The sequence below is a fragment of the Haliaeetus albicilla genome, chromosome 11 (genome assembly GCF_947461875.1).
Source record: "Haliaeetus albicilla chromosome 11, bHalAlb1.1, whole genome shotgun sequence".
Lineage (NCBI taxonomy): Eukaryota > Metazoa > Chordata > Aves > Accipitriformes > Accipitridae > Haliaeetus > Haliaeetus albicilla.
The window spans coordinates 43,213,295-43,236,808 of NC_091493.1; the positions used below are offsets into that span (position 1 = coordinate 43,213,295).

The 23,514-nt window shown below is 61.4% G+C and overlaps 2 protein-coding genes across 2 annotated transcripts; both read left to right on the forward strand.

The window, feature by feature from the left end:
* The first annotated feature begins 1,108 nt into the window (after positions 1-1,108).
* Positions 1,109-17,636, forward strand: C3 (complement C3). The gene is made up of 40 exons (XM_069797538.1): positions 1,109-1,228; positions 2,030-2,222; positions 2,753-2,912; positions 3,207-3,277; positions 3,358-3,452; positions 3,534-3,616; positions 3,701-3,791; positions 4,187-4,289; positions 4,489-4,609; positions 4,945-5,060; positions 5,344-5,490; positions 6,212-6,424; positions 6,521-6,715; positions 7,114-7,275; positions 7,352-7,481; positions 7,715-7,786; positions 8,416-8,616; positions 8,873-8,984; positions 9,315-9,400; positions 9,747-9,886; positions 9,969-10,181; positions 10,468-10,534; positions 10,893-10,979; positions 11,068-11,271; positions 11,523-11,598; positions 11,676-11,835; positions 11,989-12,084; positions 12,228-12,378; positions 12,492-12,655; positions 13,173-13,331; positions 13,856-14,006; positions 14,150-14,201; positions 14,433-14,520; positions 14,968-15,057; positions 15,546-15,651; positions 15,962-16,051; positions 16,313-16,399; positions 16,535-16,618; positions 16,988-17,123; positions 17,421-17,636. Exons 1-40 carry the CDS (start codon positions 1,158-1,160, stop codon positions 17,560-17,562), a joined length of 4,965 nt encoding a protein of 1,654 aa, XP_069653639.1. The 5' UTR covers positions 1,109-1,157; the 3' UTR covers positions 17,563-17,636.
* A 2,875-nt stretch (positions 17,637-20,511) lies between these two features.
* On the forward strand, positions 20,512-23,225 carry TNFSF14 (TNF superfamily member 14). The gene is made up of 4 exons (XM_069797551.1): positions 20,512-20,771; positions 21,591-21,630; positions 21,926-21,964; positions 22,813-23,225. Exons 1-4 carry the CDS (start codon positions 20,535-20,537, stop codon positions 23,223-23,225), a joined length of 729 nt encoding a protein of 242 aa, XP_069653652.1. The 5' UTR covers positions 20,512-20,534.
* Positions 23,226-23,514: the final 289 nt, after the last annotated feature.

The following is a 23,514-nucleotide window of genomic DNA, read 5'->3' on the forward strand; positions in this document are numbered from 1 at the left end:
GGAGGAGGTGCTGCCTCTGGGGGGGCCCCTGTGGTCATGGCCTGCGGTGGGGAGAATGGGGGACTCATGGGGGGACCCAGGCGTCCGAGGCCTGTACCCACACCGAGGGTCCTGTGAGGGACCTAGGCATCGGGGCATGGTGACCCAATGGGTCCCATGAGGCACCCAGGTGTCCGGGTCCTTCTAAGGGTCCCGGAGGGGCACCCAGGTGTTTGGGTCCTGCCAAGGGGACCCAGGTGTCCGGGTCCTGCCAAGGGTCCGGGGGGCCACCCAGGTGTCTGGGTCCTGCCAAGGGCACCCAGGAGTCTGGGTCCTTCCAAGGGTCCCGGAGGGGCACCCAGGTGTCTGGGTCCTTCCAAGGGTCCCGGAGGGGCACCCAGGCGTCTGGGTCCTTCCAAGGGTCCCGGAGGGGCACCCAGGCGTCTGGGTCCTGCCAAGGGTCCTGGAGGGGCACCCAGGCGTCCAGGTCCTGCCAAGGGTCCTGGAGGGGACCCAGGTGTCCAGGTCCTTCCAAGGGTCCCGGAGGGGCACCCGGGTGTCCGGGTCCTGCCAAGGGGACCCAAATGTCTGGGTCCTGCCAAGGGTCCTGGACGGGCACCCAGGAGTCTGGGTCCTACCAAGGGTCCAGGAAAGTACCCAGGTGTCCAGGTCCTGCCCACCCCACAGCCCAGGAAGGTCATGGGTTTCCCCTGGTGTCCCCCCATTCCCCGTCGCCTCCCCCGCTCTGGTGTCCCTCCCTCCTCGACGCGGTGTCGCAACTCCCCGTGGCCCCCCGCCAGCCGCCTTCCCCGAAATGAGGAAGGACCCAAGCGTCCGGGCAACCCCTCCCCCATGCCCATGTGGGTGGACCCAGTCATCTTGTGGTTCCCAGCCCCCCCCCCAGGTGGATCCAGGGGTCTGGGGACCCCCTCTCAATGGGTCCCAGACTCTGTTGGCTTGGGTGGACCTAGGGCTCTGGGCAGACCCTCCCTAACCCCCCCACCCAGGTGGACCCAGATGTTTGCCCCCCCTCCCCCCTTTGTATAGGGGTGGACCCTGGCGTCCAGGGTGCTGGTGTGGGTGGACCCAGTCGTCTGGGTGCTGGTTACCCATTAACCAGTGGCGCCACCATAAAGGGACCCCCCTGGACCCCCCTGTCTCCATCCCCTGCTACAGCCATGGGGGCTCCGGTGCTGCCCCTCTTCCTCGGCCTCCTGCTGCTGCATGCGGCACCCACCTATGCCAACATGTGAGTCACTGGGACCCCCCCCCCCACCTATGGGACACCCCCCCCAGCCTCAGGATCCCCTATGGGACCCCATCACCCATTGGACCTCTCTTCTTGCACCCCCCCCCTTGGGATCCACCCTGGGATCTCCCATGCACCCATGGGAACCCCCCCCCCAACCCATTGGACCCCCTCTTCTGGGACACCCCCCTACCCCACCCATGGGATCCCTGCACCCTGAGATCCCCTCACCCATGGGATCCCCACCCATAGGACCCCCCTGGCTGGGACCCCAATGGCTGAGACGCCCTCCCCAACCAAGACCCCCTGCCCCAGATGGAACACCCGTGGTGGACCCCCGCTCCATGGCCAGGACCCTCCACCCTAAATTGAGCCTCCCCATATCCAGGACCCCCAGAACAAAGACCCCTGTGTCTGGGACCCCCCTGCCAGGAACCCCTAACCTACTGGGACCCCCCTACCAGGGACCCCCAACCTACCAGGACCCCCCTGACCAGCACCCCCCCGGATGGGAGCCCCCTTTCCAGGACAGCCCCCACCCAGGGGTGGGTGGTGGAGGGCAATGGGGGGGATATTGGGGTGCAGCGGAGGATTTGGGGTTGCTTCAGGCCCATGGGGCACATCGGGGGGGGTCTCTGGGGTGCTGTGGGGTCCCCAGGGTGCTGGGTGCTGTCAGGGACAGATCAGGGGGTCCCTAGGGTGCTGTGGGGACAGATTGGGGTGGGGTTCTGGGTGCTGTGAGGTCCCCAGGGTGCTGGGGGGGGCTCTGTAACAGCTCTCCATGATGGCCGGTGTCCCCAGCGTGACGATGGTGACACCAGCGGTGCTGCGGCTGGAGACAGAGGAGCGGGTGGTGCTGGAGGCACCGGGGTTGACCACTGCCACAGAGGCCACCCTCATGGTGCAGGACTTTCCCCTCAAGCGCCACGTGCTTTACAAGGTCGGAGTGTCACTGAGCCCCGCCGAGGGCATGTTGGCCACCACCACCATCAAGGTATGTCACCACCACCCCCCTCCCCCGTCACCTCCCTACCGGTCACTGCCCCCTCCTGCCTCGTGAAGCATGGCCCATGAGGCTCAACCCTATACGAGATGCTGGAGAATCTCCACAGAGCTGGTGGGACCTGGGGGGGATGGCCACCATGGAGTCTTTGGGGATGGCCACCACAGGGTCTTTAGGGATGGTTGCTCTGAGGTCCTTGGGGACAGTCACCTGAGGTCCTTGGGAACAGTGACCCTGGGGTCCTTGGAGATGGTCACCCTGTGACTAGAGGATGGTCACCTGTGGGTCCATGGGAGTCGTCACCTCTGGATCTTTGGGGACAGTCACCCCAGGGTCCTTGGAGATGGTCACCCTATGATTAGAGGACAGTCACTCCTGGGTCTTTGATGATGGTCACCCTGGAGTCCCTGGGGACTGTCACCCGGCATCCTCAGCACCCTTCCCTGGGCATGGGTGCCATCTGCTGTCCCCTGCCCGGTCCCTGTGGTGCAGGTGCCACTTGGTGTCCTCTGTCACTGCAGGTGTCGGCCAAGGCACTGCCTCAGAGAATGGGGAAGCAGTTTGTCTCGGTGACGGCACAGGTGGCCCAGGTGACCCTGGAGAAGGTGCTGCTGGTGTCACTCCAGAGCGGCTACATCTTCCTGCAGACTGACAAGCCCATCTACACCCCTAGCTCCGTCGGTGTGTTCTTGGGGTGCTGGGTCTCACATGGCATGCTGGGGTGCTGGTAGCACCTTGGGATGTTGGGTGTCCCCCACAGCACCTTGGGATCTTGGTGGCATCTTGGGGTGTTGGGTCACCTCCACAGCACCTGGGGGTGCTGGTGTGATCTTGGGGTGCTGGGGTCTAGCACCCATTTGGGGACATTGCTCTGGCATCTCCACTGGGATCCAGCACCCATTTTGGGGTCCAGCACCCATTTCTAGATGTCCCTGCACCATCCCTGCTCACCTAGTCCCCCATGTCCCCTCCCAGTGCTCTGCCGCTTCTTCGCTCTGGGCCACCTCATGGAGCCACTGCCCAAGACGGTGATTGTGGAGATCAAGGTGGGTGCCCACTGGGCACACAGGGAGATGGGGACATAGCCACCCATGCCACTGTCCCCAACCACTCCATGTCCCTTCAGACACCTGATGGTATCACCATCAAGCAAGTGCCCGTGTCCTCGCCAATGAAGACTGGCATCTTCTCCCTCAACCACAACCTGCCTGAGGTCGTCAGGTGGGTGCCACCTCCCAGGGTGGCCCAGGGACATCTGTGGCCCCAGGATTGTCCCCTCACCCTGTACCCTGCCTTTTCCAGCCTGGGGACATGGACGATAACGGCCAAATTCGAAGATTCACCAGAACAGGTCTTCAGCACCCAATTTGAAGTCAAGGAGTATGGTAAGGTGGGGTGGGGGTCCCCAGGCACCTGGGTCCCTTGTGCCTGTCCTGGATGCCTGGGTCCATTGGGTGTCCACCCCACAGTGCTGCCAAGCTTTGAGGTGGTTCTGGAGCCAGAGGAGAAGTTCCTCTACATTGACCAGAAGGAGGATTTCCGAGTGTCCATCACAGCCAGGTGCGATGGGGACCCCAAAACTGCTCATTTTGGGGGTCAAACCCCCATGGGCGATGGTGGGGGTGACATTCCTGCTCTGCTCCTGTGCAAAGTCCCCAGGGATGAGGGGGCGGCACGGGTGCAAGGTGACAGGTTTGAGGGTGATAGGGATGTGGGGAAATGGGATGATGAGAACAGGGGGTGAGGAGGACGCAGGGTGATGGTGATGGAAGTGGCAGGGCTTGGTGGGATGACGGGGACATGGGTGTGTGGAGGGACAGGGTGATGAGGACATGGGGCAATGGGGTGACAGTGTTGCATGACAAGAGGATGTGGGGACGTGGGGTGACAGTGATGTGGATGTGATGGGGACACGAGGACAGGGTTTGATGGTGACAGTGGTGGCTTGTCCACAGGTACCTGTATGGGAAGCGCCTGCAGGGGACAGCCTTCGTCCTCTTCGGTGTTATGGTGGACGACGAGAAGAGGAGCATCCCCCAGTCCCTGCAGCGTGTCAAGGTGACCCTGTCCTTGTCCCTGTCCCCATCCCTTGTCCCTATTCCAGTCCCCCGTTGAGCTATGTCCCTTGCTGAAGTCTGTCATCCCAATCCTCATCCCTGTCTCATACTGAGCTCTGCCATCCCCTGTCCCCATTCCCATTCCTGTCCCCATCCTGGTCCCCGTGGCTGTCCCCTGTCCCACTAACTCCATGCCACAGGTGAGCGATGGGGACGGGGAAGCCGTGCTGTCCATGGCCATGCTGCGGCAGCGATTCGCCAACCCCCAGGAGCTGGTGGGACATTCACTCTACGTCTCCGTCACCGTACTCACGGAGTCAGGTGTGCAGGGGGATCGCAGGGGACACAGGGGACTTGGAGGGGTAGGGACAGCAGGGATGCTTGAGGCCACGGGCTGTATGTCACTGTCACAGTTTTCAACAGTTTGGGTGGGTAGGGGACACCTGGGGACATGTGGGGATATAGGGGGGTGGGGACAGCAGTGACACATGGGGCTGGGCACATCTGGGGTTGGGGACAGCAAAGGATGGGGAGACATGGGGTTGGGGACTGCAAGGATGGGGACACGTGGGGCCACCCAAGGTCAGACAGGGCTGTCCCTGGGGGGGACTGGACGCTGGTGCCGGGTGACATGGCCATTCTTATGGCCACTGCAGGCAGTGACATGGTGGAGGCACAGCGCAGTGGCATCCGCATCGTGACATCTCCGTACACCATCCACTTCACCCACACCCCCAAGTACTTCAAGCCAGGGATGCCCTTCGATCTGACGGTAATGGCATCTGGGGACGGGGATGGGGACGGCGGTAGCATTGGCCCAGGACCCCCATGGTACCAGGGTCCCCAGCATCGTGATGGGGATGGGGCAAGCCTGGAAGTTTGTGGGTGGAGGAGACTTGGGGACCAAGGTCTGTCCCCATGTCACATAACTGTGACACCTGGAGAGGGCCTGGGGACCGTGGTCTGTCCCTGTGTCACCTGGATGGCACCAGGTGACATGTCCCTCATGCCATGTCCCTGTGTAATGTCCTCACGTCACACCACATCCCCTGCAGGTCTATGTCACTAACCCAGATGAGTCCCCGGCTGCACGTGTCGCCGTCAAGGCTGATGGCTTCCAGGGTCTTGTCTCCACCCAGCGTGATGGCACAGCCAAGCTGGTCCTCAACATGCCGGCCAACAGGGACGCCGTCCCCATCACTGTGAGTGGTGATAGGTACTGGGGTGACCTTGGGACTGGGGCGGCCAAGGTGGCTGGGGACAGGGGTGGGTGAAGTGACCTGGGGATTGGGGAGACAACCAAGGTGGCTGTGGTGTCCAGAGCGGCCAAGGGTCAGGCCCACCCCAGTCACCACTGACCAAGGACCAGGATGGCCGTGGTGATCAAGATGTCCAGAGTGACAAAGGACCATAACCATCCTGGTCGCCGTTGATCAAGGAGCAGGATGACTGGTGTCAGGGAACCATGGTGGCCAACAGAATTGGGTTGACCAAGATGTCTAGGGTGATCAAGGACCAGGATGGCCAGTGTCATGAGACTGGCAGAGATGTCCATAGTGGCCAAGTTGTCCATGGTGGCCTGCAGCCAGGGTCAGCATGGTTCACCAGTGACCAAGAACCAGGATGGCCAAGGGCAAGAGGATGGGAGTGGCAAAGATATTCAGGGTAGCCAAGGGCCAAGAGGGCCAATGCCAGGGAGACCAAGGTGGTTGAGTTGACCAGAGTGGCCAAGACATCCAGGGTAGCAGAGATGATCGGGTTGACCAAGGAGATGATCACCATTGTCCGAGGACCAGGGCACGAGGGGTCAGGGAGACCAGGACAGCCAAGACTTCTGCAGTGGCCAAGACCTCCATGCTGACCCCTGCCCAGGTCCACGCCTCTCCTTGTTGACCAAATGCCACTGTGTCCCCTGTGTTGCAGGTGCGGACGAATCAGCCGGGGCTGCCTCCCGACCGCCAGGCCTCGCGGCAGATGACTGCCGAAGCTTACCGCAGCCAGGGTAATTCTGGCAACTACCTCCACCTGGCAGTGGGGGCCACTGAGCTGCAGCCTGGTGACAACCTTGCTGTGAACTTCCACCTCAAGAGCAACAACAATGCTGCCCGTGACTCCGTCTCGCACTTCACCTACCTGGTGAGCGTCCTTGGCCTCTGCCAACCAACTGCCCCCCATCTTGTGGACCTAGGTGTCCAGATGCCCGCCAACCCTGCCTTTCCTTGCCTGCCACAGATCATGAGCAAGGGACGCATTGTCCACGTGGGGCGACAGCGGCACGAGGCGGGCCAGAGCCTGGTCACCATGTCATTGCCAGTGACAGCTGAGCTCATCCCCTCCTTCCGCATCGTGGCCTACTACTTCGTGTTGCCCAATGAGATTGTTGCCGACTCCATCTGGGTTGATGTCAAGGACACTTGCATGGGCACCGTGAGTGTGTCCCCGCTGTTCCAGGGGTCGGGGGGGGACCCTGGGGGCATTGGCTGGGCCTCGGTGGTGGCTTGAATGACCCTTGAGGTGGCACTTGAGGGGCTTGGAAGGGCTTAGGTGGTCCTTTAGGGGCTTGGGGGGCCCATGATAGGGACTGGGTGTCACTTAGGTGGTTTGGATGGTCCATGAGGGGCTTGGGCATCTCACGGGGGGTCTTGGGTGGCCCACTGATGGTCCACGTGGTCCATGGTGGACACAGCCATCAGCTACCCCTGGAGGACTCCCAACACCCTGTGGGGTTGGGGTACCCCTATGGGGCAGCTCCTGGGGGTGTGGTGAAGGACTTTTGGGGGCATACCGTGGACATGACCCCCCCCCCCACCCCATGTGCCCGGCAGCTGGTGGTGAAGGGAGCAACGGAGGCTGATAACCGGGTGCACGAACCAGGGACACCCATGCGGCTGCGCATCGAGGGTGACCACAAAGCCCACGTGGGGTTGGTGGCCGTGGACAAGGGCGTCTTCGTCCTCAGCAAGAAGAACAAGCTCACCCAGTCCAAGGTGGGTGCCCGGTCCCCATCCCCACTGTCCCCGGGTGGCAGCAGTGGCTGTCATGGCTGTCCCCTGTTGGCCACAGGTTTGGGACACAGTGGAGAAGAGTGACATCGGCTGCACCCCGGGCAGTGGGAGGGACAACGTGGGTGTCTTTGCTGACGCTGGCCTCAGCCTGGTCACCAGCACGAAGATCACCACGCCACAGCGAGCGGGTAGGGGACACGCTGGGGACTGGGACAGCCTGGTGTGGCACCTTGGGGATGGGGTAGGTGACACCTTGGGGATGGGGATGTGGCACTTCAAGGATGGGGGAGTGTGACACCTCAGGGATGGGGGATGTGTCCCCTGAGCTTTGGGATGTGACAACTGATGTCAAGGGGACGTGACACCTGGGTTTGGGGCTGTGACACTGTGGGGTCCTGAGCTGTGTCCTTGCTGTCCCTAGAGGTCCAGTGTTCCCAGCCTGCGAAACGCAAGCGCCGCTCCCTGCAGCTCATCGAGTACAAAGGCACCAAGAGTAGGTGGCACTGGGATTGTCCCATGTCCCCAAGAACACCGGAATGTCCTGTGCCCCTGGGGACACCAGATTGTCCCATGTCCCTGAAGATGCCAAAGTGTCCCATGTCCCCAAGGGACACCAGAGCATCCCATGTCCCATTCAATACTGGTGTCCCATGTCCCCAAGGGACACCAGAGCATCCCATGTCCCATTCAGTACTGGTGTCCCATGTCCCCAAGGGACACCAGAGCATCCCATGTCCCATTCAATATTGGTGTCCCATGTCCCTGAGGGACACCAGAGCATCCCATGTCCCATTCAATATTGGTGTCCCATGTCCTCGAGGGACACCAGAGCATCCCATGTCCCCGAGGGACACCAGAGTGTCCTATGTCCTCAAGGGACACCAGAGCATCCCATGTCCCATTCAATATTGGTGTCCCATGTCCCTGAGGGACACCAGAGCATCCCATGTCCCAATCAATACCAGTGTCCCGTGTCCCTGAGGGACATCAGATTGTCCCATGCCCCTGGTGATACCACAGCATCCCATATCCCAAAGGACACCAGAGTGTCCCGTGTCCCTGACAGCCCTCAGGCTGGGGGCTTTGGGACTGGGTGCCAGTCGTGTGCTTCGGTGCTGGCAGTGGCTGAGTATACGGACAAGATGCTGCGCAAGTGTTGTGAAGATGGCATGAAGGAAAACCCCATGGGTCACAGCTGTGAGCAGCGAACCAACTACATCCAGGATGGAGAAGCCTGCATCCGGGCCTTCCTCGACTGCTGCAACTACATCAAGGGCATCCGTGACCAGAAGCAGCGCGAGCTCCACCTCGAGCTGGCTCGAAGCAAGTGCTGGGCGATGGTGGGGTGGTGGTGGGGTTGGTGCTTGGGCGAAGCTTAATTGAAGCTTAAGCGAAGGTCAGGTGAACCTTGGGCGTTGCTTGCACTATCCATGGGCAATACTTGGATGAATTTTGGGTGAGAGTTGGGTGATGCCTAGATGATGCTTGGCCAAAACAAGGGTGATGCTGGGGTGATAGCGGCTCCGCCCAGGGGCTGGGGCCCTGAGGCCATGGTCAAGAGGGATGCTGCCACCCCCAGGCGAGGCGGACGATAGCTTCTTGTCTGACGAGGACATCACTTCACGGAGCCTCTTCCCGGAGAGCTGGCTGTGGCAGGTGGAGCCGCTGACGGAGCAGCCCAATGAGCTGGGGTGAGCCCTGTGCCCTTGTCCCACTACCCCTCCACCCCATGGCTCAACATGAGAATCATTACGTCCTCCCTGTCCAGCCCTGAACACTGCCTTGCCTGGGCTGGAGACCAGCTATGGTCCCCCCCAAGTCTAGACCAGGGCCACTTTGACCCCTGGTGCTGCATCAGGACCAGCTGTGACACCCTGGTCCAGCTCAGGGGCCATCTACAACACCCTGGTCTAGCTTGGGGACCAGCTATGCCCCTGGTGCTCCAGCTTGGTGGCTAGTTATACCTCCCTAGCCTGGCCTCGGGCCGGCTCTGACCTCTTGGTCGTTCCCGTGCTCTCCAGAATCTCCACGAAGACTCTGCCTGTGTACCTGAAGGACTCCATCACCACGTGGGAGGTCCTGGCCATCAGCCTCTCACAGACCAAGGGTACGTGACAGACTAGGAAGGTGTCCCTGGGGATCCAAGGAATCCCCCATACCTTGGGGGTGGTCCCTGGGACTTGAAGAGTCCCCTAAAGCCTGGTGGGTTTCCTTGGGGTTTGAGGGATCTCCAAAATCTTAGAGGGGTGCATACCACTGGACAGATGTCCCAAACTTTGGGGAAATCCCCCAAAGCTTGGTGGCAGTCCTTGGGACTTGAGGGATCTCCTAAGCCTTGGGAGGACTCCATGGGACTTGAAGGATCTCAGAAAGCCTTGGGGGTGTCCCTGGGACATGAGGGGCCCAGCAAGCCCCTAAGCCTGAACCTAGTGTCCCTGGGGGTCACCCCGCAGGTCTGTGCGTGGCTGACCCCTATGAGATCACGGTGATGAAGGAGTTCTTCATCGACCTGCGCCTGCCCTACTCCGTGGTGAGGAACGAGCAGGTGGAGATCCGTGCCATCCTCTACAACTACTGGACGGACGAAATCACGGTTGGCAGGGGACCCACGCCCGGGCTTTTGGGGGGTTCTGTGGCCACCTGAACCCCATGGCCAACGTCTCTGTGCCCTGCAGGTGCGCGTGGAGCTAATGCACAACCCAGCCCTGTGCAGCGCCTCCACCTCCAAGATGCGCTACCAGCAGATCGTCCGCCTGAAAGCCCAGTCATCGTGGGCCGTGCCCTTCGTCATCGTGCCCTTGCAGCTGGGGCTGCATGACGTTGAGGTGAAGGCAGCCGTTCGGGGCAAGTTCGTGGCTGATGGTGTCAAGAAGAAGCTCAAAGTTGTGGTGAGTGGCCACCGCTGCTTATGGCGTCTCTACCACGTGGTGCCACCTCCCTCCCTGAGATGTCACCAGCATGGTAACCCTGTGACATCCCTGTCTCCACTTTCATCCTGGTGTTAGTACCCAGGGGTGAAGGATCCTCTCCCCAAGATTCGCAGGTGGGGTCTCCTGGGGTTCTCCCAGTTTGTCCCATGATCTGGGGGTGCTGGTTCCCTGGACAACCCAGAAAGGCTGGGAAGGGAGGTCCAAAACCAGCCCAACCTTTAGCATTGGACTCTCACCTCTGCAGCCCGAAGGGATGAGGTTGGAGAAGACAGTGAAGATAGTTGAACTGGACCCGAAGACGAAGGGAATCAGTGAGTGGCCCTGGCTGGTCTTGGGGATGTCTCAGCCCCACGGAGATGTCCCACTGAGGGAAGGATCTGGGGCATCTCAGGGGACAAGGGAAATCCCACTGTGGGTCTGGGACATCTTGGGGGATAAAGGATGGACCAGCAAGGGTAGGACTGGGGCATCCTTGGGGACAAAGGACATCCTACTATGGAGCTGGGGCATCTCAAGGGAGGAGGGACATCCTGATATGGCTCTGGAGCATCCTGAGGGACAAGGGACATTCTGCTGCATGTGTGGGGCAGGGCTGGGTCACCTCAGGGTGGAGGGGGACGTGAAGGATTTGGGGTCACCCATCTCCATCCTGGCCTCTCGACCCTGCAGATGGTGTACAGGAAGAGAAGGTGAAGGCAGGAAACCTCTCTGACATTGTCCCCAACACTGAGTCGGAGACCAAAGTCAGCATCCAAGGTGAGAGCAGGGGAAGGGACACACCTGGGGACAAGCTGGGTGGAGGTGGGACACTCCTGGCTTGACGTCTACCATTCTTCTGGTCCAGGCAACCCTGTGTCCATCATGGTGGAGAAAGCCATCGACGGGGACAAACTGAAGCACCTCATCGTGACGCCTTCGGGCTGCGGGGAGCAGAACATGATCGGGTTGACGCCCACTGTCATTGCCACCCACTACCTGGACAGCACGTTGCAGTGGGAAAGCCTTGGTGTTCAGCGCCGCACTGAGGCCATTGACTTGATTAGAAAGGGTAGGAGCATCCCCCAAAGGGTGGGAGCATCCCCCAGTTTCCTCTCTTGGGGGGGGAAAAATGTCACCATCATCCAAGGTGCGGAAGCAACTTGCACCTTTGAAGAAGACAAGGGTTGGGTGCTACCAGTTTGCAGATTTCTAGAGCTACTGGTTTGCACTGGAATGTGCTGCGGAGCGGGTTGGTGGCCTGAAGCTATCTCAGCTTGGCTGGGTGCTCCTTGTGTTGGCCAACCACCATCTCCTCACCAGGTTACACCCAACAACTTGCTTTCCGGAAACCTGACAACTCCTATGCCGCCTTCAAGGACCGCCCATCAAGCACCTGGTGAGGGTCACATTGCCACCACCATGTGGGTCTGGGTGACAGGGTTGGACATGACGCTAAGGTCTTCCTGTCCCCAGGTTGACAGCCTACGTGGCCAAAGTCTTTGCCATGGCCATCAAGCTGGTAGACATTGACCCCGAGGTGATTTGTGGTGCCGTGAAATGGCTCATCCTGGAGAAGCAGAAGCCGGATGGGATTTTCCAAGAAGACGCTCCTGTCATCCATAAGGAGATGGTGGTATGGGGGGATCCAAACTCTGTCCCTGCTGATGGCCAAGGCCCTGTTGGCTCTTTTGGAATGAGCTGTGGGGAAAGGACTATCTTGGGTGGACAGAGCTTGCTGTGAAAACCACGATCCTGAGGTTTTTTTCCCCTCCATTTTGTTATGCAGGGTGGCTACCAGGGTGCTGAGCCCGAGGTGTCACTGACAGCCTTTGCACTCATTGCGCTGCAAGAGTCCCGGGAGGTCTGCAAGGACCACGTCAATGTGAGTGGCCCAGTCCTCAACCCCACATGGGGAGAGGGGGTACAACTGGCACCCATCATGTAGAAGGACAGTGCTTCAAGACGAGGTGCCCTACCTTTATAGCAGCCACCTGAGAATCCAAACTTACCATCCTTTCTACCCAGAGCTTGGATGGGAGCATCACCAAAGCCGCCGAATACCTTGCCCGGAGGTACCAGTGGCTGACCCGACCCTACACGGTGGCGCTGACCTCCTATGCCTTGGCCCTGACAGGGAAACTCAAAAGCGAGAAAGTTCTCATGAAGTTTTCCAAAGGTGACGTCTCACCAGGGGGGGACAAAACTGGGGGGTGGGGGAGGTAATTATGGGTTACCTGATGGGGGGAGAAATCATCCCTAGAGGGTGCTGAGGGACCCATGTCACCCCAGAGGGCAAACGCTGGGAGGAACGCAACGCCCGTACCTACAACATTGAGGGGACATCCTACGCGTTGTTGGCCTTGCTGCAAATGGAGAAGCCGGAGCTGACAGGGCCGGTGGCCCGCTGGCTTGCCCAGCAGAACTACTTCGGTGGTGGCTACGGATCCACTCAGGTGGGCTACGGACCCCCCTGGCACCCATAGGTGCGGTCCTGGCACCTTCTGCCATGGGGAAGGGGGACAGGGAGATAGGGGTTGGGGGCTCTGTTGGGGGTCGAGGGGTCACCGTGTGGCCCTGGGGACTCCAGGGACATGGCACATCTCCTGGGGGACACCTCTGGTCCCATGGGACCCCTCAGGGCTTGGGGGTCACCTCAGGGCCCTTGGAACATGGCATGTCTTTGGGGAACACCCCTGGTGCCACAGGATCTAAAGGGCTTTGTAAAACCCAAAAGGTCTGTCCCTGGGGGACACTCTAGTCCCTGGGGACACCTCCAGATGCTGGGGACCCTCAGGGACACATCCTGTCCCTGTGGGACACCTCTGCTCCATAAGACCCCCAAGGGTATGTTCTAGGTGATATCAGGTGGCCCCAGGACTTGGGGTCACCCTGGGCTCAGGGCCACCCAGGGGACTTTGGGGATGCTCCAGATGGTGTCCCCAAGCCCTGGTGACACAGATGTCCCTGCAGGCCACCATCCTGGTATTCCAAGCGTTGGCCTACTATGAAGTGGCAACTCCGCGGCAGCTCGACCTCAACCTCGATGTGTCGGTGCTGCTGCCGCGCCGTGCCAGCGCCATCACCTACCGCATCGAGAACCGCAACGCCCTGGTGGCACGTTCCGCTGAGGTACCGGCACCGTGGTCCCTGTTGTCACTGTCACCATCAGGATGATGGGGATGCAGCACTGCTCACCCTGCTTTTGCTGTCCACGGGATGTCCCTGTCCCTTCTGTGTCTCTTCATGTCCCAGGACAATCTTGTCCCCTTGCTATGGCCTCAGGTGTCCCTGTCCCTTCCATGTTCCCTCCACGTCCTGTCCCCTCTGCGTCCTTCCAAGGCTTGGGAAGTCCCTGCCATGTCCTTCCATGTCCCAGGCTGATCTTGTCCCCTCCCTTGCTGTGACCCGGAATGTCCCTGTCCCCTTCATGTCCCTCCATGCCCTCTGATTTCCTTGTGCCCTCCATATCCTTCAATGTCCCTGTCCCCTTTCTGTCTTGCAGTGCTCTTGTCCCCACCTTGTCCTGGGATGTCCCTGTCCCTTCTACACCCCTCCATGTTCCCACATGCCTCCATGGCCCAGGATGCTCCATTCCTTCCGTGTCCCTCCCAGGGGATGTCCCTGTCCCTCCCCAGCGTCCCCTCTTCTTGCAGACCAAGTTCAACGAGGACTTCACGGTGAAAGCTGAGGGCACAGGCAAGGGGACAATGACAGTGGTGACCATCTACAATGCCAAGGTCCCCGACAAGGACAACAAGTGTGACAATTTTGACCTGCAGGTGCAGGTGGAGGATGTGAACAGAGGTGAGTCCCCCACATGTCCCCCCCATGTCCTTACTATGTCCATCTGTATCCCTCCCCATGTCCTCGATGAGTAGCCTCCATGGCACCCCATGTCCCCTTCGATGCCTCCAGTGTCCCCTCATTGTCCCCATGTCCCCCCACAGGCAAGGAACAGGATGGCGTCCTCCGCTCCATCAAGATCACCATCTGCACCAGGTAGGACAGGCTGGGGACATTGGGGACATCGGGGACATTGGAGATAGGAAGAGGAATGGGGATACTGGGGACAGAGACATCAGGGAAAAGGATGGGGATGCTGGGGACAAACAGGGCTCAGCCCCACCTTGTCACAGAGGGATCCTTGGGAACAGGGACATCAGGGATGGGGATGCTGGGGACAATAAGGCAGTTGGGGACAGGCGGGTGGCCTCAGCCCTGTCCCCACAGGTACCTGGACAACGTGGATGCCACCATGTCCATTCTTGATGTCACCATGCTCACAGGCTTCTCACCTGACCTCCAGGACCTGAAGAGGGTGAGTGCGGGGACATGGGGACACATGGCGGGACCTGGCAGAGACACAGGACCTTGCATCTTTGTGCCATCGTGTCTCACCGTGTCTCCACATCTCCCTAACCCCCATGTGTCCCCCCATGTCCTTGTGTCCCCACATCCCTACGTGTCACTGTGTCCCCGTATTCCCCTGTGCCACTGCATCCCTGTGTCCCTGCCTTTCCCTCCATGGCTGTGTGTCCCCATGTCCCCTGGTGTCACTGTCCCTGCATCCCCGTGTCCCCCTGTGTCCCCAAATCTCTGCAAGTCCCCTGCATCCTGCCACGGCCATGTGTCCCTGCATGTCCCATGTGGCCAGCATCACCGTGTCCCTGTGTGCCCGTACATCCCTGTATCCTGATGCGGTTGTGTCCCCCCGCATGTCCCCATGTGTCCTGCATGCCCAGTGTCATCGTGTCCCTGTCCCCAGCTCACAGATGGGGTGGACAGGTACATCTCCAAGTTTGAGATTGACCAAGCACAGTCGGACCGCAGCAACCTCGTCATCTACCTCGACAAGGTGGGGACGTGGGGGGCATGGGGACAGGGACAAGATGGAGCAGGGATGGGGACATGATAGGACAGGGACAAGATGGGACAGGGATGGGGACATGATGGGACAGGGATGGAACAGGGAGAGGGACAACAATGGGCAGAGGATGGAGTTGGGGACATGGGCAGGGACAGGATGGGAACGGGGATGAGGATGAAGCTGGGGACATGGGTGGGAACAGGACTGGGACACGGGTGGGGATGCAGGTGGGGTTGGGGACATGGATAGGGACTGGAACAGGGACAGAGATGGGAATGAAGTTGGGGACATGGATGGGGGCAGAGTTGGGGACAGGAAAAGGGTCCCAGGGTTGGGGACAAGGACAGAGACGGGTCCAGGTCATGGATAGGGACAGCATGGGGACATGGCCGGGGCCAGGGCCAGGCTGGGGGTTGGGAAGCTGACTCCCAGCCTGGCTGACTGCCATCCCCATGTCCCTGTGTCCCCGTGCGCAGATCTCACACAAGGCCGAGGAGTGTTTCTCCTTCAGGGCCCACCAACGATTCCAGGTGGGCTTGATCCAGCCCGCGGCCGTCACTGTCTACAGCTACTACAAGATCGGTGCGCCCCGTGTCCCCTTGTGTCACCCTCAGGTCCCCTCCACCCCCGCACTCTCCTCTGTGCCCCTCCTGCTTCCACAAAGTCTTACCTGTGTCCTCCCTCTGTGTCCCCTCCTGTCCCTTTGTCCTACCATGTCCCTGCTGATCTTCTCCCCATGCTTGTGTCCCCATGTCCCCCTAGGTCCCCTTGCATCCCCTGCTGACCCTCTCCCTCCACATGTCACCGCTCTGTCCCCATGTCTCCCACTGGTCCTTTCCCCTTGTGTCCGCCCCCAACCTTGTGTCCCCCTCATGTCCCTGTGTCCCTGCAGATGACCGCTGTACCCGTTTCTACCATCCGGACAAGAACAGCGGGCAACTGAGCAAGATCTGCTACGGGGACGTGTGCCGCTGCGCCGAAGGTGACATGGGGACACAGGGACATGGGGACAGACTGGGTCAACACTCCTACCATGATGGGACCCATCATGGCCGTGATGGGACCCATGATTGCCGTGATGGGACGTGTCATGGCCATGATGGGACGTGTCATGGCTGTGATGGGACATGTCATTGACAAGATGAGCTGTGTCACAACTGTGATGGAGACATGTCCCTGCCATGATTGGACATGCCGCTACCACAATAGACCTTGTCATGGCCGTGTCCCCGTGTCCCTGCAGAAAACTGCTTCGTACAGCACAAGCAAGACGTCCCGATCACCGTCAACCAACGCATTAAGCGCGCCTGCGAGCCAGGAGTTGACTACGGTGGGACATGGGGTTTTAGAGGGACATGAGGAGGAAGGGGGGAGGACAGAGGGGCCCCCCACATGCAGAGGGGCCACCCTGGAGTGAGGGTGCTGTCTAGGGGTGGAGGTGACATGGTGATATCCCCCTCTCCAGTGTACAAAGTGAAGCTGATGGCAATGGAGCCGTCGCCGACCCATGACAACTACATCATGACCATTCTCTCTGTCATCAAGATGGGTACGAGCACCCCAGGGGTAGGGGACAAAGCCACCCTGAGGGATGTGGTGGGGGTCACCTAGGGATGGGGACAGCCAAAGGGAGGGACACCCAGGTGGGTTGGTGTCACTAGGGTGGCTTGGGGGCCCCCAGGTGGGTTGGCATCAACCAACGGTGCTGGGGACACCCAAATGGGTTGGTGTCACCCAAGGGTGCTGGGGAGAGCTGAAGGGAACTGGTGTCACCCGTGGCTGATGACACCAGTGGGGTGGTGCCACCAAGGATGCCAGCAGCTCCCTGGAGATTGTGAGTCCCCACTGCGGGACGTGGGTGTCCCTGTTGTGTTGGGGTGGAGGTGACCTGTCACTTGTGTGTCCTCTCTTGGGACAGGCACTGATGAGGACCCAGCAGGAAGCAACCGGACCTTCGTGAGCCACTGGCAGTGTCGAGACACTCTGAGGCTCCAGATCGGCCAGGACTACCTGCTCTGGGGGCTGGCAACCGACTTGTGGGCCACCGGCAGCCGGTAGGGACATGGGGACGCGTGTGGGGACACGGATGGGGCTGCATCTGTGGGGACATGGGAACACGAGACATGGGACATTAGGGACATGAGTAAATGGGACATGGGGACACAGAGACACATGGACAAGGTGACACTGACACCTGAGTACACAGGCGCGCACCCCCCCCCCAAGCCCAAGATTATCCGGTGTCTTGTACAGGGTTGTGCATCCCATTGTCCATCCCTGTGTGTCATCCCCCCCCTCAGGGTGCCACCCCCTTCTGACCCATGTCCCCTCTGTCCCCTCGCTGTCTCCAGCTTCTCCTACCTCATCGGCAAGGACACGTGGCTGGAGGCATGGCCCTCGGAGGCGGCATGCCAGGAGGCCGACCTGCAACCCATCTGCCAGGACTTTGTTGAGTTCGCTGAGGCCATGACCATGTTTGGGTGTCCATCCTGAGCGCGTACCCCCCACCCATGGGTGCCCGCCCCCCCCCCCCCCCCCGCTGCTTCCTGTTGCCCCCTCTTTTTTTGGGGGGTTAAAAAAGTCCTTTCTGACAGCCTGGCTCTGGATCTGCATGGTGAGGGTGTCAGGGGGATGTGGGGACACTGTAGGGGACAATGGGTCATGGGGACACTATAGAGGACACCAGGGTGGTGAGGCCTTCGTAGTTGTTGTAGGGACTTCGTAGGGGACAAGAGGGTGGCGGGGGGGACTCCATAGGAGATGATGGGGTCATGGGGACACCATAGGGGCCATGGGGACTTTGTAGGGGACAACAGGATTGGAGGGACTCCATAGGAGATGATAGGGTCTTGGGGACACCACAGGGGCCATGGGGACTCTGTAGAGGATGACAGATCTATGGGGATCCTGTAAGGGATGATGGGATCATGGGGACCCTGTAGGGGACAATGGGGTCATGAAGACTCTGTAGGGGACAACAGAGTTGTGGGGACTCTGTAGGGGATGATGGTGTCATGGAGACTGCGAGTGTGAGGACCCTGTAAGGGATGACAGAGCCGTGGGGACACCATAGGGGACAGCGGGGCTGTGGAGACTTCATAGGTGTCGTGGGGACTTCATAGGGGACAACAGGATTGTTTGGGCTCTACGGGGGACATGGGTACTCCATAGGGGACAACAGGGTCTTGGAGGTACCGTGGGGGATGCGGGGACTCCATAGGCGATGACAGGGCTGTGGGAACCCTGTGAGGGATGACGGGGACTCCGTAGGGAACGACGAGATTGTGGGCACCCTGTAGGGGACAACAGGGTTGGGAAAACTACGTAAGGAACCACAGGATTATGGGGAATGATGTGGTTGTGGGGTTCCATAGGTGACCACGCACTCTTGGGAGCTCCATAGGGGACTGTGGGGTCAAGAGGCCATGTGGGGCCGTATAGGCCTCTCTGGGACCATATGGGCACCTATGGGACTGTACGGGGCCGTATGGGGGGCTGGATGAGACCCTCAGGGTTCAGTCCACGGCGCTTGCTGTGTGGTGCAGTGCCCGGCGTTGCATGCCCCTCGGCACTGGATGGTGTTGCTTGGTGCGTAGTCCTTGGTGCACGGTGCTGCACGGTTCCCACGGCCTGAACCTCGCTGCAGGGTGCTGCAGGAAACTCGGCGCGCGGCCTCGCCGCGTGGTGCTGCTCGGTGCACGGTGCTGCTCAGCGCGCAGCCCTCGGCGCTGCACGACACTTGGTGCATGGCTCTCGGCGCGCAGCGCCGGACACCTCTTGGTGCTCAGTCGTCAGTGCACGGTGCTGCGCGCCGCTCGTTGCACGGTGCTGCGCAACCCTCGGTGCACGGTGCGGCACGCCTCGTGGTGTGCGGTGCTGCGTGGCGTTTGGTGCACGGTGCAGCTTGGTGTTCGGTGCACGGTGCTGCACGCTGCTGCGTGGCATTCGGTGCAGGGTGCTGCTGGGCACCTGGTGCTCAGCACCCAAGGCCAGCACCCGGTCGTGGTAGGCAGGGTGCCGCAGCCAGTGGTTTCCTGCCTTCCCAGCAAGGCCTCGCACGGGCGGCGTTTTCCGGTGACTTATCTGGCGTCCGCAGCCGGAGCAGCCCCGGGCATGGTGGTGCACACGCGTGGGGCGCGCACGTGGGCGCACACGTGGGTGCAAATGTGTGGGCGCACGCCTAAGCGGGGCTGCATGCCTCCCTGCGGCTGCAAACGCGCGTGCACAGGCGTGTAGCAGGGGAGCATGAGCGCTCGCACAAGTGTGTGCGCACAGCGCTGGTAGCACGAGCACATGTGCACGCACGCGTGGTGCAAGCGTGCGACGGCACAAGTGTGCGTGCATGCCGCAAGCGTGCGTTAGCACGCGTTTGCGCGCTAGCAGGAGTGTGTGTGTGCACGTGCACAAGTGTGTTCGTGCATGGTGCAAGCGTGCAATAGCCCAAGAGCATGTGCACAAGCGTGAGCGTGCGTGACACAAGCGTGTGCGCGCACGACAGGCTTGTCCATGTGTGCGCAAGCACGCGCGTGCCTGATGCCCGCGTGCAACGGCACAAGCATGCGTGAGCCGGCCTGTGCGTGGTGCAAATGTGTTGCACGCGCGTGTGAACACGCACACAAGCGTCTACCAGCGTGGCAATCAGCCAAGCGTGCGTCCCCCTGGGCTCCATGGTGTCCCCACTGCTGGGGACAAGGTGTGTGTGGGGGGGTGGCCGGGAGCCCATGTGTGCGTGGCGGAGAGCGTCACCCCCCCCACCCCGTGTCACCCCATGTCCTGCCGCTTTCCGCATCGGCCTCGCCGTGGGGACACGTGACAGCTGGGAGTGTCCCCAAGCTGTCCCCAGCTTTCCCCAGGCTGTCCTCAGCTTGTCCCTCCAGAGCATCCCCAAATTGTCCCCAGCATCCCAGGGCCACCGTGGGGACAGGGTGACAGTGGGGTCCCTGATGTCCCCAGCTGCAGTAGTCCCTGGGGATGGGGACACACGCACCCCCCCCCCCCAGTAGCCCTGGGGACACCGGTGACCCTCAGGACATCCCCAGTCCCGGTGACACCCATGGGGTCACCGATGTCCCCGAAAGTGGGGTGATGTGGTGGCACCTCTGTGGTCCCCATGGGGAAAGTGCAGGGGACACCACAGGGGGGGCACAGCGTTGGGGACATGGGGGGGATGACGGGACGGGGGACAGAGACCCCCCCCGGGGACACAAAGGGGGTGACACCGTGGGGACACTGCGGTGGAGGGGACAAGGACCCTTTAGGACAGCGGTGGCACCGGGAGGGTGGGTGATGCCACGTGGCCATGTCCCGTCCGTCCCCCCCCCGCCGTGTCCCCATGACAGGGGGAGCCACCCCGGGGTGGTGACACCGACGGGTGACGTGGGCCCCGTTTCCTCCGGGTCCCATAAAGCGGGTGCAGGTCCCCAGGACGGCGGGTGACACGGCGGGTGACACACCGGGGGTGGCCCATGGGGGACGGCGTCTTCGCCCTGGCGGGGCCCTGGCCACCGTTACCCCCCCCCAGGGCACCCACGGGTGCTGCCACCCCCCCCGTCCCGGCGTGGCGGCGGCGAGTCCGGGGGGGGGCTTGGGGACGCTGGGTACTGGGGACACTGGTGGCCCTGGCACTGGTGGCGGTGGCGGTGCAGGGCTGGGTGCTGGCGGGGGTCCGGGGGGAGCTGCAGAGGGTGACAGCGCGGCTGCAGGTGAGAAGGGACATGGGGGGGGGGGGACACACACGCGCATGTGGGGGGGCTTGGGGGATGTGGGAGTGGGGGGAGGACATGGGGCGTATGGGGACACAGGGACGTGGGGGGATATAGGGGCATAGGGGGACATGGGGCATGTTGGGGACATGGGGGATATTGGGGACATACAGGGACACAGGGGCTTGCGGGGGACATGGGGGATCTTGGGGACATGGGGGGATCTGGGGGGGTGGGGGACATAGGGGGACATGGGGGATGTTGGGGACCTGGGGACATGGGGGACATAGGGAATATGGGGGGACATGGGGGTTATGGGCATATACAGGGACACAGGGGCATGCGGGGGACGTCGGGGGACATGGGGGATGTTGGGGACATGGGGACATGTGGGGGGATATAGGGACATAGGGGGACATGGGGGATGTTGGGGACATGGGGGACATAGGGGATATGGGGGGACGTGGGGGTCATGGGCATATACAGGGATACAGGGACATGTGGGGGACATGGGGACACGAGGACACCGTGATACAGGGAGACACGGGGACGATGGGGATGGGGACAGTGTGGGGACACCTCGTCTGTGGGCAAGACATGGCTGGAGGGACACGCGTGTGCGTGTGGCAGTGGGTGACACCATGTGTGCGTGGGAGGGGGCCGTGGCGGTGCACATGTGTGTGTGTGTGTCCCTGTGTGTCCCCTTGTGTGTGCCGGTGTCCCCTCTTCTGCCCCCGTGTATCCCGGTGTGAGTGTCCTCATGTCCCCTTGGTGCCCTCGTGTCCCCATGTGTCCCCTGACCCATGTGGGTGTCCGCAGGCGAGTGGGGACCGGCCGCTGTCGGAGAAGGTGCAGCAAGGTGGGTCCCCAAAACTGGGTCCTGGGGTACACGGGTGCCACCACCCTGGGGATGTGGGTGCCATTGCCTTGAGGACATGGGTGCCACCACCCTGGGGACATGAATGCCACCATCCTGGGACCATGGGTGCCACCACCCCAGGGCCATGGGCCCCCCCCCCACTCTGAGGATGTGGGTACCACCACCTTGGGGACATGGGTTGCCACCACCCTGAGGACATGGGTGGCAACCACCCTGGGGACATGGGTGCCACCACTTTGGGGACACCGGACCTCATCTTGGGTTCCCTTTGCAGATCGCCCCCCAACTAAGAAGCCAGCAGCTCATCTGATAGGTAAGGTGGGGGGGGGAGAGGGGGGGACCCGGACACCCAGGTCCCCAACCGGCGGGTGGGAGTGGGTGGCCTAGACGCCTGGGTCCCTCCGTGGGGGTGGAAAAATGTGGGGGGGTGCTGGAAGTTTCCGATGGGTGGGGTGGGTGGGGAGCCAGGATGCCTGGGTCGCTCTGGCGGGGGAGTTTCACTGGGGGGGTTGGGGACCCAGATGCCTGTGTGCCCCTATAGATAGGTGGGTGCTGGAAGGTTTGGGGGGGTCAGCACCCCAGATGCCTGTGTGCCCCTATAGATAGGTGGGTGCTGGAAGGTTTGGGGGGGTCAGCACCCCAGATGCCTGTGTGCCCCTATAGATAGGTGGGTGCTGGAAGGTTTGGGGGGGTCAGCACCCCAGATGCCTGTGTGCCCCTATAGATAGGTGGGTGCTGGAAGGTTTGGGGGGGGTCAGCACCCCAGATGCCTGTGTGCCCCTATAGATAGGTGGGTGCTGGAAGGTTTGGGGGGGTCAGCACCCCAGATGCCTGTGTGCCCCTATAGATAGGTGGGTGCTGGAAGGTTTGGGGGGGTCAGCACCCCAGATGCCTGTGTGCCCCTATAGATAGGTGGGTGCTGGAAGGTTTGGGGGGGTCAGCACCCCAGATGCCTGTGTGCCCCTATAGATAGGTGGGTGCTGGAAGGTTTGGGGGGGTCAGCACCCCAGATGCCTGTGTGCCCCTATAGATAGGTGGGTGCTGGAAGGTTTGGGGGGGGTCAGCACCCCAGATGCCTGGGTGGGTGCCCCTATAGATAGGTGGGTGCTGGAAGGTTTGGGGGTGCTCAGCCCCCCTGAGCCCTCGTCTTCCTCCCCGCAGCCGGCGCCGACGTCTCATCCCAACCCAACGGGTCCCTTCGGTGGGAACCCGGCAAATCGTGGGCCTTCATCCGAGGTCTGGGCTACCGCGGCGGCTCCCTCGTTTGCCGTCAGCCCGGTCTCTACTTCGTCTACGCCAAGGTGCAGCTGGGTGCTCCTGGGTGCCCGGCGCGTGCCGCCACCCTCCACGGCATCCACAAGCGAACGCCCCGTTACCCCGGTGTCCTCGACCTCCTGGTGAATAAGGTGGTTTATTGTCCCCAAGCCCACCAGGTCCCCTGGGCCCGGAACAGCTTTTTGGGGGGACTCGTGCGCCTCGAAACGGGGGATGAGGTTTTCACCCAGGTGCAGGCACCCGAGCTGGTGCGGGCAGTGGATGGCACCCGTTCCTATTTTGGGATGTTTATGGTGTAGATTTGGGGGGGGTGAGGGGGGGTATTGGAGGTCTGGTGGGACCTTGGTTGTCACCCCCGGCATTCCTGAGGTGCGGGGGGGGTGGTGGGGGGAGGGGGGATTCTCCAGTGGCTCATATAGGGTTGGGCATGGGGTGTCAGTGGGCTGATACCCCAAAACCTGACCCATCCGGATGCCTGGGTTGATTTTTAGAAGCCTGCTGGAATCCCATTTATCCCTCCTGAGATCCCTGAGGTCTGGGGTGGGGGGGGGGGCAGGAAACCGTGCTGTGGATTCTCCAGTGGCTCCT